The sequence below is a fragment of the Rhinatrema bivittatum genome, chromosome 2 (genome assembly GCF_901001135.1).
Source record: "Rhinatrema bivittatum chromosome 2, aRhiBiv1.1, whole genome shotgun sequence".
Lineage (NCBI taxonomy): Eukaryota > Metazoa > Chordata > Amphibia > Gymnophiona > Rhinatrematidae > Rhinatrema > Rhinatrema bivittatum.
Window position 1 is genome coordinate 67,774,781 of NC_042616.1, and position 14,269 is coordinate 67,789,049.

The 14,269-nt window shown below is 40.1% G+C and overlaps 1 protein-coding gene across 1 annotated transcript in view; it reads right to left on the reverse strand.

Annotated features, from left to right (window-relative positions):
• The window catches only part of WNT9A (Wnt family member 9A), a 293,795-nt gene that overhangs the window by 52,198 nt on the left and 227,328 nt on the right, over nt 1-14,269 (reverse strand). The window contains exon 3 of the mRNA XM_029588288.1: nt 950-1,212. Within this exon, the coding sequence (XP_029444148.1) occupies nt 950-1,212 (263 nt within the window). The remainder of the gene's footprint in view (nt 1-949; nt 1,213-14,269) is intronic.

Sequence of the window (14,269 nt, forward strand, 5' to 3'; positions counted from 1 at the left end):
CTTTAATATTCTGACTTTTCATTAATGGGTTACAAAAGGCTTGCAGATGGGGGAAGGGGAGGGAGGAAGGAAGCTAGGACTTGCTGTTTAATCATAACTCTCATAAGCTTCCACTTTGTTGCCAGCCAGTGGACTTCTGGGGTGACTCCTTTTCCCCAAATAAAAAGCTGAATGGGTGAAAGCTGATTTTGCAGAGGAAGGGAAATTGCTTTTTTAATAAGTGCGCTATTCAAGGCTCATGCTTCTCAATAAATAAAATGAGTCTGGATAGGTTCTCAGTCTAATTACCTCATCCTCATGCCAGACAAGGTTGCCCTTTCATTAGCAGTTGAGGTCACACTGAAGGCACTTAGCAAGACATAATAGGCAGGACTAGATCGGTGATGATTTCATCACTGATGTGGCAAGTTTGAGAAATTAATTAAGGGGGCAATTATAAACGGAGATGGCAAACATTGAGAAAATGGATGGGAAAAAAACACTCCACCAGGATAATCACATCCTATATTATATCTGGCTAGGGACCACCTATTCATCTGATTTATTAATTTAAAATCTCTATAAACTGCCAAACCATTGCGATTGCATGAGGATGAACAGTGATATAGTTAAACAAAGACTTACAGAACCAGCCAATATAAATACAAACCACAACTTTCACTTATTCCCTTTCTGGAAATATAGATTTTTTTACATGCACCCAAAAGGTAAAAACGTTAACTCTTTATAGAAGCGGGCTGAGCTGCAGCTCCATACTACACCAACGGAGCCATCATATCCCTCAGTCAATCCAATGATAATTTACACATTAATGATGCTCAAAGATTTTGCCTAGACCAACTTAATGTAAACCTAGAGGAGGAAATGTTTCCATATAGGAAAAAGCAAAAATGATGGTGAATACAATACAATAAGCAACAAACACTTCCATAGTGAAGCAGGACCTCACCTTGATTCCCACATTGGTATTATGCAAGTCTACTCTTGCTCGAAGGTCTTTGTTGGATTTCTTCCCCAGAAACTCTTTGACAAACTTGTTGCTGTACTTGAGGTTGTCACCGCAGCCACCCCATTGCCAAGCTTCCCGGTTTTCCAAGTCCGGAGCCTCATCGCAAGTGCATCGTTCCATACGCCCCGCACTGCATGCTTTTGCCATGGCATGGGTGAGTCCTGCTGAGGAGACAGCATAGAGGAAGGCGGTTTCCTTAAAACCTAGGGAGTAAGAAGAAAAGACATTGGAAATACCGGAGCCATGGAAATGTGTTGATTTTCCAGGATTCACCTGGCAAAGGAAATTGTTCCACAAATCAAATGCTGTGTGGTATCCAGTACAAAACTACAATATGTTCCCCCTGCATTATGCCACTGTAGAATAAAGCACATTTTGACATTCCACAGCTAGGCAGGTTCTGCAATGTCAGATGAGTAGAATCATGCTATGCTGCTGGCTGCAGGTCTGAAACATGCTCAAAAACAACGTTTGCCTACAAAGAACAGCACAATTATGTGTAGCATTTACCATCAGCAATCATTAAAACAGAGAAAACAATTGTGCGGGCAATTCAAGATCAAGCACAAACCAGGTGAATTTCCAGTTTCTTGGAAAAATCTGATTTCATCCAGATCCAATAGAACAAAGCATTGGAACCATTGATCTACTACATTTGGCTTCACATTTTCTCAAAATGGAAACCACATTTCTGAAGATTCAACAGAAATCTGAAAACCCTTGCTCAGGATCATTATCATCATAGCAAACTGTTCAAACTTAATTCAAAAAATGAAAATATTTGGATTTTTCTAATCTTTTAAAAAAATAGTGGATTTTCCATCAAGTCTATTTTGGAAAAATTTGCATATCTCTGCTTACATGTACCAATTTAAGTTCATAAATAAAACCATTGTAGATTAGCAGGTGGCAATATAAACCCTGCCTTTGACATCCTAGTCAATCACCGTTGAAACATCACCATCGAATATCAAACTGAGAGAAGAGCTCAGCTAAAAATAAACAATAAGTTCACTACCCTGTAAGGTCCTCATTCATTAAGACATGTCTCTCTTTCTATATCAATGGAAAGAGCCCTTGATGAATCCAGCCCTAAATTGTAAGGGACAGAAATGTAGAGTTTTAAGAGTTGGTGTACATATCCATTGCACTTTAAAACATTAATAAGAATACTAATTTTCAGGGATAGCAGCAACAGCATCCTATTAAATGCATTGCTGGCATATAAAAGATGCCCTTATATTTAGAAATGTATTATTTCAATTTAATTGGAAGATTCATCAAGGGCTATAAAGTGCATTAAACAGCATATATCACACGATAGTCATGATATTTTGCATAAAATGGCCAAGAATCACACCTCTGTTCCAATGAGCTGCTTTGTATGGCATCTGAGTGCATTCAGTTTTCATATCCATGCAAAGTAGCTCATGCATAAGTAATCTCATGTCAACTGGTTGGTGGGGAGGGCCAACAGTGCATGAAAAGTATTCCTGTAGGACAAATTTCTGCTCTGAGATAAAAAAGGAATGGATTCCACCATTTCAACCCAGCTATAGAAAAGGACCTATGTCTTGTCTCAATCAAGTGATCCTCTCTCTGGGATGGCAAACAAATGAACAATTTCTCCGTCAAACACGGGAGCTACCTGGGAGCATATTCATTAATCAAATATTTCAAATACAGAACAGTTTACCCATGAATGGTCTTAAAACTAGAGCAAGTGATTTGAATCTAATCCACAAGGAAATAGGCAATCAGTGCAATTTTTCCAGAACTGGAGTAATGTCTACACAATAGCCACTGCCTGAGACAACATGGGCAGATGCATTCTGCACTAGTGTGGGAGACCTATAAAGATGGAATTACAGTAGTCCAGGCTTGACAGTAGAGTGATCTGGACCACAATCTCAAATCTTGAGGAAGAAGCAGATATTTAAACCTTCTAATAAGACAAAGCTTAAAGAAGATTCTAACATATCCCTTCAGTTGCATGCTTCATTCTGAATAGTTAGGCAAATATCTTCCACCTGAATTGTATATAAATCTTCCAGTAATGGTAAAACACTCACCCACAGAATCTTTTTTTTTTTTTTGTATCAAGACAATCTGTGTTTGTTAACAAGGCATTGACCACACTTTACAATTTATTAAAATAGGTAGGGCTTTCCCCAAAAGGCAAAGAACAGTCAGCTGAATATTAACACTGTAAATTCTATAGGTGAGACCGAGGAAATCGAGAAATTCTCCAAAAGGTTGCAAATATACATTAATCAACACCAGAGAAATCCCTGTCTACTCTCACCTGCTGAATGAGTTCTGACAGAAAACACTCAAACTAGTCAAGGGCTGACCTACCACACACTGAGACTTTTAGCTAAGAATAGAGTGGCTGATGAAAATACCAAGAAAATCAAAAGAAAAGCCCAATCATGGTCCAGATCTCATCAAAGGGAGCCCAGAAAGACACCAAAGGTTCTCTGTGCTGTGAACCCTGTGAAATCTGGACTGAAATGAGTTCAATTCAGAGCCTTCCTCCAAACATTACTGTCACTGAATTAGTACAGCCTGTTCACTTATTTTTGCCAGAAAAGGGGAGGTTGGAAGTAAGGTGACAGTTGGCAGGATCTGTGGACTGTAAAATTGTTGTTTTCCCAAACTGACCAGGATACTTTCTTGTGAATGCAAAACATTTTCTCACAGATGGGAATTGATAATACATGTCAGCATTTCAGAGAGGGAGTTTTTCAAGGCCCTTACTACATAAGAGGGGCAGGACTCTTAATGCTTTTCCAGTGACCTGGTGAAAGGAATGCCAGGTAGGCCTGGATTTCGTAATAGGCACACTAGGCCTCTGCCTAGAGCAGTTGGGAGCAGCAGGCTAGCTGAAGATTTGCCTCCCAGCTGTGTTTAATCTCACTCCGCAGAGAGCAGTCCTCTGCTTCCTGATTCAGCCTCTCCTCTCTGAATTAGTGTGCAGGAAATGTTGGGGGGGAGAAGGGTTGAGCCTGGCACAGACAGCCTAGCAGACTACAGAAGAGCTACACTGTGTCCTAATCTAGACCCTCCTTTCCTGTCAGTCAGGGAGAGGAGGGGATAGGTGAGCTTGGAGCTTAGAGAGATCATTTTGGGGAAGGCTAGGTAGTGCTAAGTGAGAGATCATTGGGGGGGTGAAAAGAAAGGCTGGGGGAAGAGAGGGATCAGCTAGAAGGGTGGCTGTGAGAGAGAGAGAGGGAAAAATGAGAAGTGGCAGTGTTTATGAGTGTGAGAAAGAAGGGCTTGGTGCCAATTGTGCAAGTTTAGGCCAGATTGGGTAGGAAGTTAAAGAGGAAATTACAAGGGGAACAAGATTGAAGCACAGGAGGGACCCCTGTCTCCTCCCTTACCTACCATTGTCCTTGGATTCTATCCCCCAGATCCTGGAACTTTCCTTCCTCTCCCTTCTCCCCAGATCCTAGAACCTACACCCGACCACTCCTACTCCCTTTTCTCCTTCCTCCATCCCAGCACCTTCCTCCTTTCTCCATCTTCATCCTCCCCATCTCTGGTCTTCTCTCCTTTTCCTCCTGCCACGTCCAGTCCTCCTTGCTACTCACACTCCTCTCCACATCTCCAGTCCTCTCACCTTCTCCTCATGCCGTTCCTGGTCCCGTTCCCTTTCTCTCCCCACTTTGGGTGGTTAGAGTTAAAAACAAAATGTGAGACAAGTCAGTGCAGTAAAAAAACACCCAAGAATTAAAGTTATAGCATTCAAAGGAGAGGGCCAATATAGCCAAGAGGAGTTTCCTGGACTCCCATCCATAACATTTCCAACATTCCTATGGCTCCTGTATATTGTAAATTGTATTCAACTGACCATAGCAGAACACAAAAAATCCTTAATTCATATGTGTTCTTTCATTGATGGTCTATGGCGAGCATGACATAGGATTATTTTAAAGGCAATTTCTTTTCCCAATCTGCATGGACGTGAGTGGGGTATTTTAAAGTAGTTACAACATTAGAGTTGACATTTTATTAATTGCACACATACTCTGAGCTCTTGGCACATATCCAAAGGGTGAGAGAAGGTAAGGGTATGGATTCAATTAAAAAGAAATCAACTGAGATGAAACCAAACCACAATATTTTTTACAGTATTTCTCATGAACTAGAATTATGAATGATGTTTATGGCATTTTGCGGAACAGGTATCATCATCACAGTACTTCTTTCAAGAAAACAAAAGTCACTGCATGATTTTTTTTTCCATGATGTATGCAGGCAGTTGGGATATTTAGCAAATCAAATAACAGAACTCTCTGAGTAATCCAACAACATGGGAAGGAGCATTTCTTATTAGCCAATTTGTCAAAATATCTCCCATTTCACTGACAGTGCTATCTTTTGTCAAACCGTGCAACTGTAATATTATTTTACTAGAGGAATACATTAGGATTGTTGCATCATTATGCCCCAAAGGTCAATAAGCCATTGTGATGTATTATGGAAGCATGAAATGTGATCTAAAAACATTTACTCGTAAATAATGAATCCAGGGCACATTTATGTGAAACCTGTTGTTGCCATACAATAAAATAGCATATTCTAACAAACAGTATAGTCTTTGATAAGAGTATCATGTATATGCAGATGATGCATATGTATATATGACTCATTGTACAAAACTCTGCACAATCCTTTAATCAAAACTTGAAGCAAAGGAACATTCTCCTTGGTAGGACACCTCCAATGCTGTCTATTAACTAGATGTGTTAAATTTGACAGTTATGGAATCTGACAACAAGGAATCAGATATGACACCTTCTCAATCATTTCTGCACTCGAGTACATGTCATACAGTTTAAACCTGCAGTGTTCTAGACAATGACACAAAGTGCAGCAAAAACACTGCAGATAATATTGTAAAGATTTGCACTGTAAAAGTGAACTCTCTTAGAATACTATAAGGAGGCATTTGCCACTGGGCGGTAAGACAGCTAGTAGTCACAGCTGCCCACAGTAATTCTCTGAGCCCTGGCATCATGCTGTTGTTAGTATGTTAGCTAGTTTTCTCATTTGGATCTATATTTTTCTTTTTCTTATCTTCCATTACATGGCTTCTTCTGTTACTCTGTCTTTAATTATGTGCCAATGTGGTCTTTTGTATTTCCCAGTTTCTGCCTGGGGTCAGGCAAAGGCTTATTCGTTAGTATGAAAATTATCATCTTTTCATTAAAGTTCTGGGGGGGGGGGGGGAGCTGTTTTTCCTCTGACAGAGACCACCGTGTACTACAGCCTTCCATAGAAACTCAAACTTTGGGAGTATGTGTTAATAATGCCACAAAATCCCCAAGGAGTTCCAGTTTCTTGTGGTATTTTATGTATAGAATACTTCTTTGTTTAAGTCACCATTAAATCAGAATACTAAAAACGTTACCATGCAACAGTTTTTAAGAGGAAGGCAGTGGTGGAAATAATGTTCAAATTTACCTATTGTGCAACCTTCACAGACAGGCGAATATGTACAGAAGGCATGTCTCCTTTTCAAAGCCTTTTAAACCGTGACAATTCCTGCCTGTTAGAAATCACATTTTCAGCGCACCTCCGCGGTTGCTGTTAGCAGACTGGACTTGCCGAGGCCATTTAAACCTTCGTTAGTTCGCGCCAAAAACTGAGTAAAGAGCTATTGAGAACGCATTTGAAGCTTGCCTCTGCGGCAACTGCTCTCAGATCCAGTATGTGCTGTGCATGCTCCAACATACGATGTACTCCCTTTTAGGGGAGTACATAGTGCTTCAGTGGGAAGAAGATAAAGGAAGAGTGAGGTATTGAAACCTTTCCTAGGGTTTGAGGAGGGAGGATTGAAGAGCAAGAGATTGCCCCCAACATCTGAAAGCAAGGTGGTTCCAGAATTGGAGATTCCCCTGGGTCTCACAGAAGGCATTTCAAGCATTTTTTAAAAAAACTGTTTTAGGAAGAACCTTTTGTGAGAAGAGTTAAGAACATAAGTACATGCCATACTGGGTCACACAAAGGTCCATCAAGCCCAGCATCCTGTTTCCAACAGTGGCCAATCCAGACCATTAGAACGTGGCAAGTACCCAAAAATTAAGTCTATTCCATGTTACTGTTGCTAGTAATAGCAGTGGCTATTTTCTAAGTCATCTTAATTAATAGCAGGTAATGGACTTCTCCTCCAAGAACTTATCCAATCCTTTTTTAAACACAGCTCCACTAACTGCACTAACCACAATCTCTGGCAAAAAATTCATAAGGAACAAATTCATGAGGAACTTTGTCAAACACCTTCTGAAAATCCAAATATACTACATCTACCGGTTCACCTTTATCTACATGTTTATTTACTCCTTCAAAAAAGTGAAGCAGATTTGTGAGGCAAGACTTGCCTTGGGTAAAGCCATGCTGACTTTGTTCCATTAAACCATGTCTTTCTATATGTTCTGTGATTTTGATATTTAGAACACATTCCACTATTTTTTTCCTGGCACTGAAGACAGGCTAACCAGTCTGTAGTTTCCCGGATTGCCCTGGAGCCCTTTTTAAATATCGGGGTTACATTAGCCACCCTCCAGTCTTCAGGTACAATGGATGATTTTAATGATAGTTTACAAATGTTTACTAATGGGTCTGAAATTTCATTTTTTAATTCCTTCAGAACCCTGGGGTGTATACCATCTGGTCCAGGTGATTTACTACTCTTGAGTTTCTCAATCAGGCCTACCACATCTTCAAGGTTCACCGTGATTTGGTTCAGTCCATCTGAATCATTACCCATGAAAACCTTTTCTGATATGGGTATCTCCCCAACATTCTCTTCAATAAACACTGAAGCAAAAAAATGTTTAATATTTCTGCGATGGCCTTATCTTCTCTAATTGTCCCTTTAACTCCTTGATCATCTAATGGTCCAATTGACTCCCTCACAGGCTTTCTGCTTCGGATATTTTTAAAAACGTTTTTACTGTGAGTTTTTTCCTCTATGGCCAACTTCTTTTCAAATTCTCTGTTAGCCTTTCTTATCAATGTCTTACATTTAACTTGCCAATGCTTATGCATTATCCTATTTTCTTCTGTTGGATCCTTCTTCTAATTTTTTAATGAAGATCTTTTGGCTAAAATAGCTTCTTTCACCTCCCCTTTTAACCATGCCGGTGATAATTTTGCCATCTTTCCACCTTTCTTAATGTGTAGAATATATCTTATTGGATTTTGCCTGACCAGTGCCTGAGGGAAAGGCATACCCACAGTATTCCAAAGGGTTGGGACAGAGATCTTTTGACCCATTCGCCCAGTTAACAGATTGGGTGATGAGAAGAATGTAAATGTTTGAGCCACTAACTCAAGAGACTTGTATTTTTGATAGTTGACTTACAGTTGAAGATTTTAGCTTGTTGGAACCCTATTTTGAATATTTTTCTTGGGGATTTTTCCAGTCCAGTTCATGCCTGAACTGGAATTACACTCTTGTTATCGCACTCTCATTGGTGAGGATATTTTCAATCAGGATGAAGGTGCAAGAGCCAGATGGGAAATGAACAGAGTAATGATGGACAGAGAAACCATTTGCTTTTTGTTGATCATTAGATGTATACTGATACTGATTTAAATTATGTTGTCCTGGATCCTCTTCTTCAAGTTACAGTAAATATTATCTTTTATTTGAACACAATTACAGACTCCAGTGTTTTCTGAGTTTTACCCTAATGTGGTTTCTCCCTTTTGTATTGGTTTTGGCTTCTTGTTTTTATTTTTCATTATCTGGTATCCTCTGAAAAACATCATTATAGAGTGATCACAGAGTGGTCATGAAGACTGTGGTAGCTAGCACCAGGGAAGTCTTCCTCCCTATCCAGACTTGAACCCTTATCCATAGCACTCCTAGTAGAGGACAAAGCACTGATATGGGGGATCATTACATAAGCATTTGTGGTCTCCAGAATAAACTACTGCAGTGTGTTATACGTGGATGCCCCCATAGATTATTAAAAACAAAATGGTACAGCAAAAGCAAAACATTGTAACAAGTGTCCTGGCAAATTGTGGCTTTTCAAATAACATTAGTCCTAGGTTGAGGATACTTCATTGACTCTCTGTAGCCTACAGAGCCCAATTTAAGGTTCACATCTTAACATTCAAGGTGCTAAATGGTATGGGCCCCACATATTTAATAGAGAAGCTAAGCTGTTACAATATTACCTGCCACTTTCACTTGTCCGAAGAAGCATTGTTGATCATTGAAGTTCCAGTAGAAGCAAGGTTGACAGGGACCAGGGATAGAGCTTTTTTCTGTAGCAATACCACACTTAATAGATTTTATAACAACAGAAGAAATGCTAAACTGGTCAGACAGCATACTGTCTCTGACAATGGCCAGTCTGGATCAGGAGTACCTGGCAGATCTAATAAAGTAGATCTGTTTTTTGTTACTCACTACCAGGGATAGCAATGGCTTTCCATTCTCCACCTGGCTAATAATGCTTTCTGCACTTTTCCTCCAGGAACATAGTAACATAATAATGAGGACAGTCTTCCCAGCAAACGTCTTATGCTAGTTTCTGCCATGCTGTGCAGGTTACCCCCATGTTTCTCTTTTACTGAATAATAAGCTTTCTTAAAAATTCAGACAGCACTGCTTGACATGCTATGCTTATGGACATGGCCGAAGAAGCAGTCCTGCACGTTTTCCCTTATTTCTGCGAAAACATCATAGCCCATATTATTTGTTGTCTGAATCAAATCCCCCCCCCCCCCCCCAATCAAAGCAGAGAGCGAAGCTGCAGTTGTGTCAAAAGCATCAAGGTTTATTGGCTAAGTGTAGTAATCCTCTGCCTTATGTCAAAAAGAAGTAACTGTTGAGCTGTGCCGGTTATCCCCATGTTTAACAGCTCCCAAGACCGTAAAAGTCGGGGCTCTTGTTGGTTGTTGTCTGAATTCAATTCCCTTTTTCCCCCTATTGTTGAAGCAGAGAGCAATGTTGCAGTTGCATCAAAGCATCAAGACTTACCCTATACCTTCTGTTAAGGGTAGTAACCACCGTACCAGCAAGTTACCTCCTTTAACCCTTTTCTTCATTTCTATCCTCTAGCTTTTAAGGATCCGCAGTGTTAATCCCATGCTCCTTTTCATTCTTTGACTGTTTTCGTCTCCACCACCTCCTCCAGAAGGGCATTCAGGCATCCACAACCCTCTCCGAGAAGAAATATTTCCTGACATTTGCTCTGAGTTATGCCCCTTGGAGTTTCATTTCATGACCCATAGTTCTAATGATTTCTTTCAAATGGAAAAAGTTTGAAGTTCGTGCATCATTAAAACTTTTCAGGTATCTGAAGTTCTGTATCATATTGCCCCTGCACCTCCTCCCTTCCAGGGTATACATATTTAGTTCCTTCAGCCTCTCCTCATAAGTCTTCTGATACTGATCCCACAGCATTTTGGTTGCCCTTCCCTGTACTGACTCCATCCTGTCTCTATCCTTTTTAAGATACGGTCTCCAGAACTGAACAAAGTGCTCCAGGTGAGGCCTCACCAAGAACAAAGAGTTGTCCTTTTTCTTACTGGTTATTCCGTTCTCTATGCAGCCCAGCATTCTTCTGAATTTAGCTATCACCTTGTCACATTGCCATTTTCAGATCGCCAGACACTAACACCCCAAGAGCCCTCTCTTGGTCCATGCACAGCACTCTTTCACCCCTCATCATATACATCTCTTTTGGATTATCACATCCCAGATGCATGACTCTGCACTTCTTGGCATTGAATCCCAGCTGCCAAATCGCCAACTACTCTTCATACTTTCTTAAATCACTTTTCATTCTCTCTACTTCTTCAGGCTTGTCCATTCTGTTACACATCTTAGTATAATCCATAAATAGACAAACTCTACCTTCAATCCCTTCCACAATGTCTCTCACAAAAATATTGAACAGAACCAGTTCCATCACTGATCCCTGTGGCACTCCACTTAACACTGTTCTCTCTTCAGAGTAGGTTCCATTTACCTTTACACGTTGTCTTCTATCAGTTAACCAGTTTGTAATCCACACCACTACCTTGGCATCACTCCTAAGCTTCTCATTTTATTCACAAGTCTCCTATGCAGGACCGTATCAAAAGCTTTGCTAAAATCCAAGTTGATCGCATGGAGCGCTCTTACTCAATCCAATCAAAAAAATCAGTCAGATTTGTCTCTCAGAACCTTCCCCAGTGCATCCATGCTGCGTCAGATCTCGCAACCCACTGGACAGTAGATAGTTCACTATCCTTTCCTTCATCAGCGTCTCCATTTATTTTCCTACCACCAAGGTGAGGCTAACTGGCCTGTAGTTTCCAGCCTCCTCTGTTGTGAAGAGAAACTGCCACTGCACTTCTCCAATCCAACAGCACCATTCCCATTTCCAGGGATCTATTGAACAGGTCCTTCAGTGGACCTGCCAGCACATCTCTGAGCTTCCTCAGTATCCTGGGATGTACTGCATCTGGCCCCATAGCCTTTTCCACTTTCAGTTGTCTAGCTCTTCCCTTACATTCTATTCTTTATATGGAGTTTCGGTTATCTGATCCCCATCTATGGTCTTCTCAACCAGGAACTATGCTTCTTCAAGATCTTTGGATTACAAACTGATTAAAAGACAGGAAACAGAGAGTAGGTTTAAATGGTAAATTTTCTAGGTGGAAAAAGGTAAACAGTGGAGTGCCTCAGGGATCTGTACTTGGACCGGTGCTTTTCAATATATATATATATATATATATATATATATATATATATATATATATATATATATATATATAAATGATCTGGAAAGGAATACGACGAGTGAGACTATCAAATTTGCGGCTGATAAAAAATTATTCAGAGTAGTTAAATCACAAGTGGATTGTGATACATTACAGGAGGACCTTGCAAGACTGGAAGATTGAGCATCCAAATAGCAGATGAAATTTAATGTTGACAAGTTCAAGGTGATGCATACAGGGAAAAATAACCCTTGCTGTAGTTACATGATGTTAGGTCCATATTAGGAGCTACCACCCAGGAAAAAGATCTAGGCATCATAATGGATAATACTTTAAAATCGTCGGCTCAGTGTGCTGCAGCAGTCAAAAAAGCAAACATAATGTTAGGAATTATTAGGAAGGGAATGGTTAATAAAATGGAAAATGTCATAATGCCTCTATATCGCTCCATGGTGATACCGCACCTTGAATACTGTGTACAATTCTGGTCGTCGCATCTCAAAAAAGATATAGGTGCGATGGATAAGGTACAGAGAAGGGCAACCAAAATGATAAAAGGGATGGAACAGCTCTCCTATGAGGAAAGGCTGAAGAGGTTAGGGTTGTTCAGCTTGGAGAAGAGACGGCTGAGGGTCGATATGATAGAGGTCTTTAAGATCATTAGAGGTCTTGAACGAGTAGATGTGAATCGGTTATTTACACTTTCAAATAATAGAAGGACTAGAGGGCATTCCATGAAGTTAGCAAGTAGCACTTTTAAGACTAATTGGAGAAAATTATTGTTTCACTCAACGCACAATAAAGCTCTGGATTTGTTGCCAGAGGATGTGGTTATTTATTTCAAATGTATTTATTTCAAAACTCTTTTATACCGTCGTTTAGTAGGTAACCATCACAACGGTTTACATAAAGTCACGATAAAGTACAGTCTGAGTGGTATAGATTACAAGTTAACATGTGCCATCATAGTACGGAAACATTTTAATATAATAAACTATGTGTATAAGTTATGTCTGTTAGGAAATATTAGGCGGTTCCAATTTAACATTTATTTATTTATTTATTTATTTATTTATTTATTTATTTAGGGTTTTTATATACCGACTTTCTTGATATATATATATCAAATCAAGTTGGTTTCCAAATAACACAACTATCGCCGGGGGGGTGTTACATTAAACAATAAATATAATATTGAACAGAGTAACCTTAAAACAATAAGTAAGGTCGTTACATTAAACCATAAACATAGTATTGAACAGAGAACGTGTAGGGTTACTTTGAACAATCAATAAGGTTCCTGATGGTCCTGAGGGTATTAGGTTGGTGGTGGACTTTAAATTGCGCTATTTTGTTCTTTGACCTGTGTCGAAGTGTTCCTGCGATTCTGGAAAGGCTTGCCGGAAGAGCTATGTTTTAAGGTTTTTCTTGAAGGTTAGATGGCAAGTTTCGAGTCAAAGATCTGGCGGAAGTGAGTTCCAAAGGGTGGGCCCGGCTGTGGAGAGTGCTCGTTTAGCTAGCGAGGTTTTAATCGGGGGAGTGTGTAGAGAACCTTTGTAGTTATATCTGATTGGTCTTTTTGATGTGTGAAGGCGGAGTTGCGAGGTAAGATTTAGGTGGGCGCTTCCCATAATATCCTTGTGGATCATTGATAGTGTCTTGAAGGTGATTCTAGCTTTTATGGGAAGCCAGTGGAGGTAGTGCAGGATTGGAGTGATGTGGTCTCTTCTGTTGGAGTTGGTGAGTAGCCTCGCCGCGGCGTTTTGTACCATCTGTAAGGTTTTATGGATGATAGCGGAAAAGACCCCTAACAGAAGGAATTGCAGTAGTCTAAGTTGGACAGTATTAATAAGACTGGACTACTAAGCGGAAGTCATGAAGTGAAGGAGTGTTTAAGATTTTTTAATACTTGTAGTTTGAAGTAACATTCCTTAGTTGTGTTGTGGATGAAAGATTAAGGTTGAAGTGATTGTCGATGCGCATCCCTAAGTCTCTGACTGAAGGGTGAGTGGTTGATAGGTGGATTTATGGATTGTGTTGGTTTTGGACGTTGAAGAGTGTGTGGTTTTCATCGGGCGAGATGATGAGGATTTCTGTTTTATTAGTGTTGAGTATAAGGTTGAGGCTGGATAACAAGGAGATTTGATGGATAATAGGCAATTGTTCCAATGCACCCAGGTTTTTTGGAGTGATTCTGTGATGGGAAGAAGTATCTGAATGTTCATCGGCGAAGATATAGTGTTTTAGCTTGAGGCTGGAGAGTAGGTGGCAGAGCGGAAGCAGGTAGATGTTAAAAAAGGGTAGGAGAGAGTGAAGAACCTGAGGTACTCCTCTGGTTGATTTGATAGGAGGTGATTCTACATTATTTATCTTGACTTTGTAGTATCTGTTTTCTAGGAATGATTGAAACCAACTGTGGGCTTCTCCTTGGATTCCTATGTCCGAAAGCCGCTCGAGGAGGATTTCATGATTTACGGTGTCAAATGCGGGCGGAATAAGTCAAGAAGAGCGAGGAGGTACGAT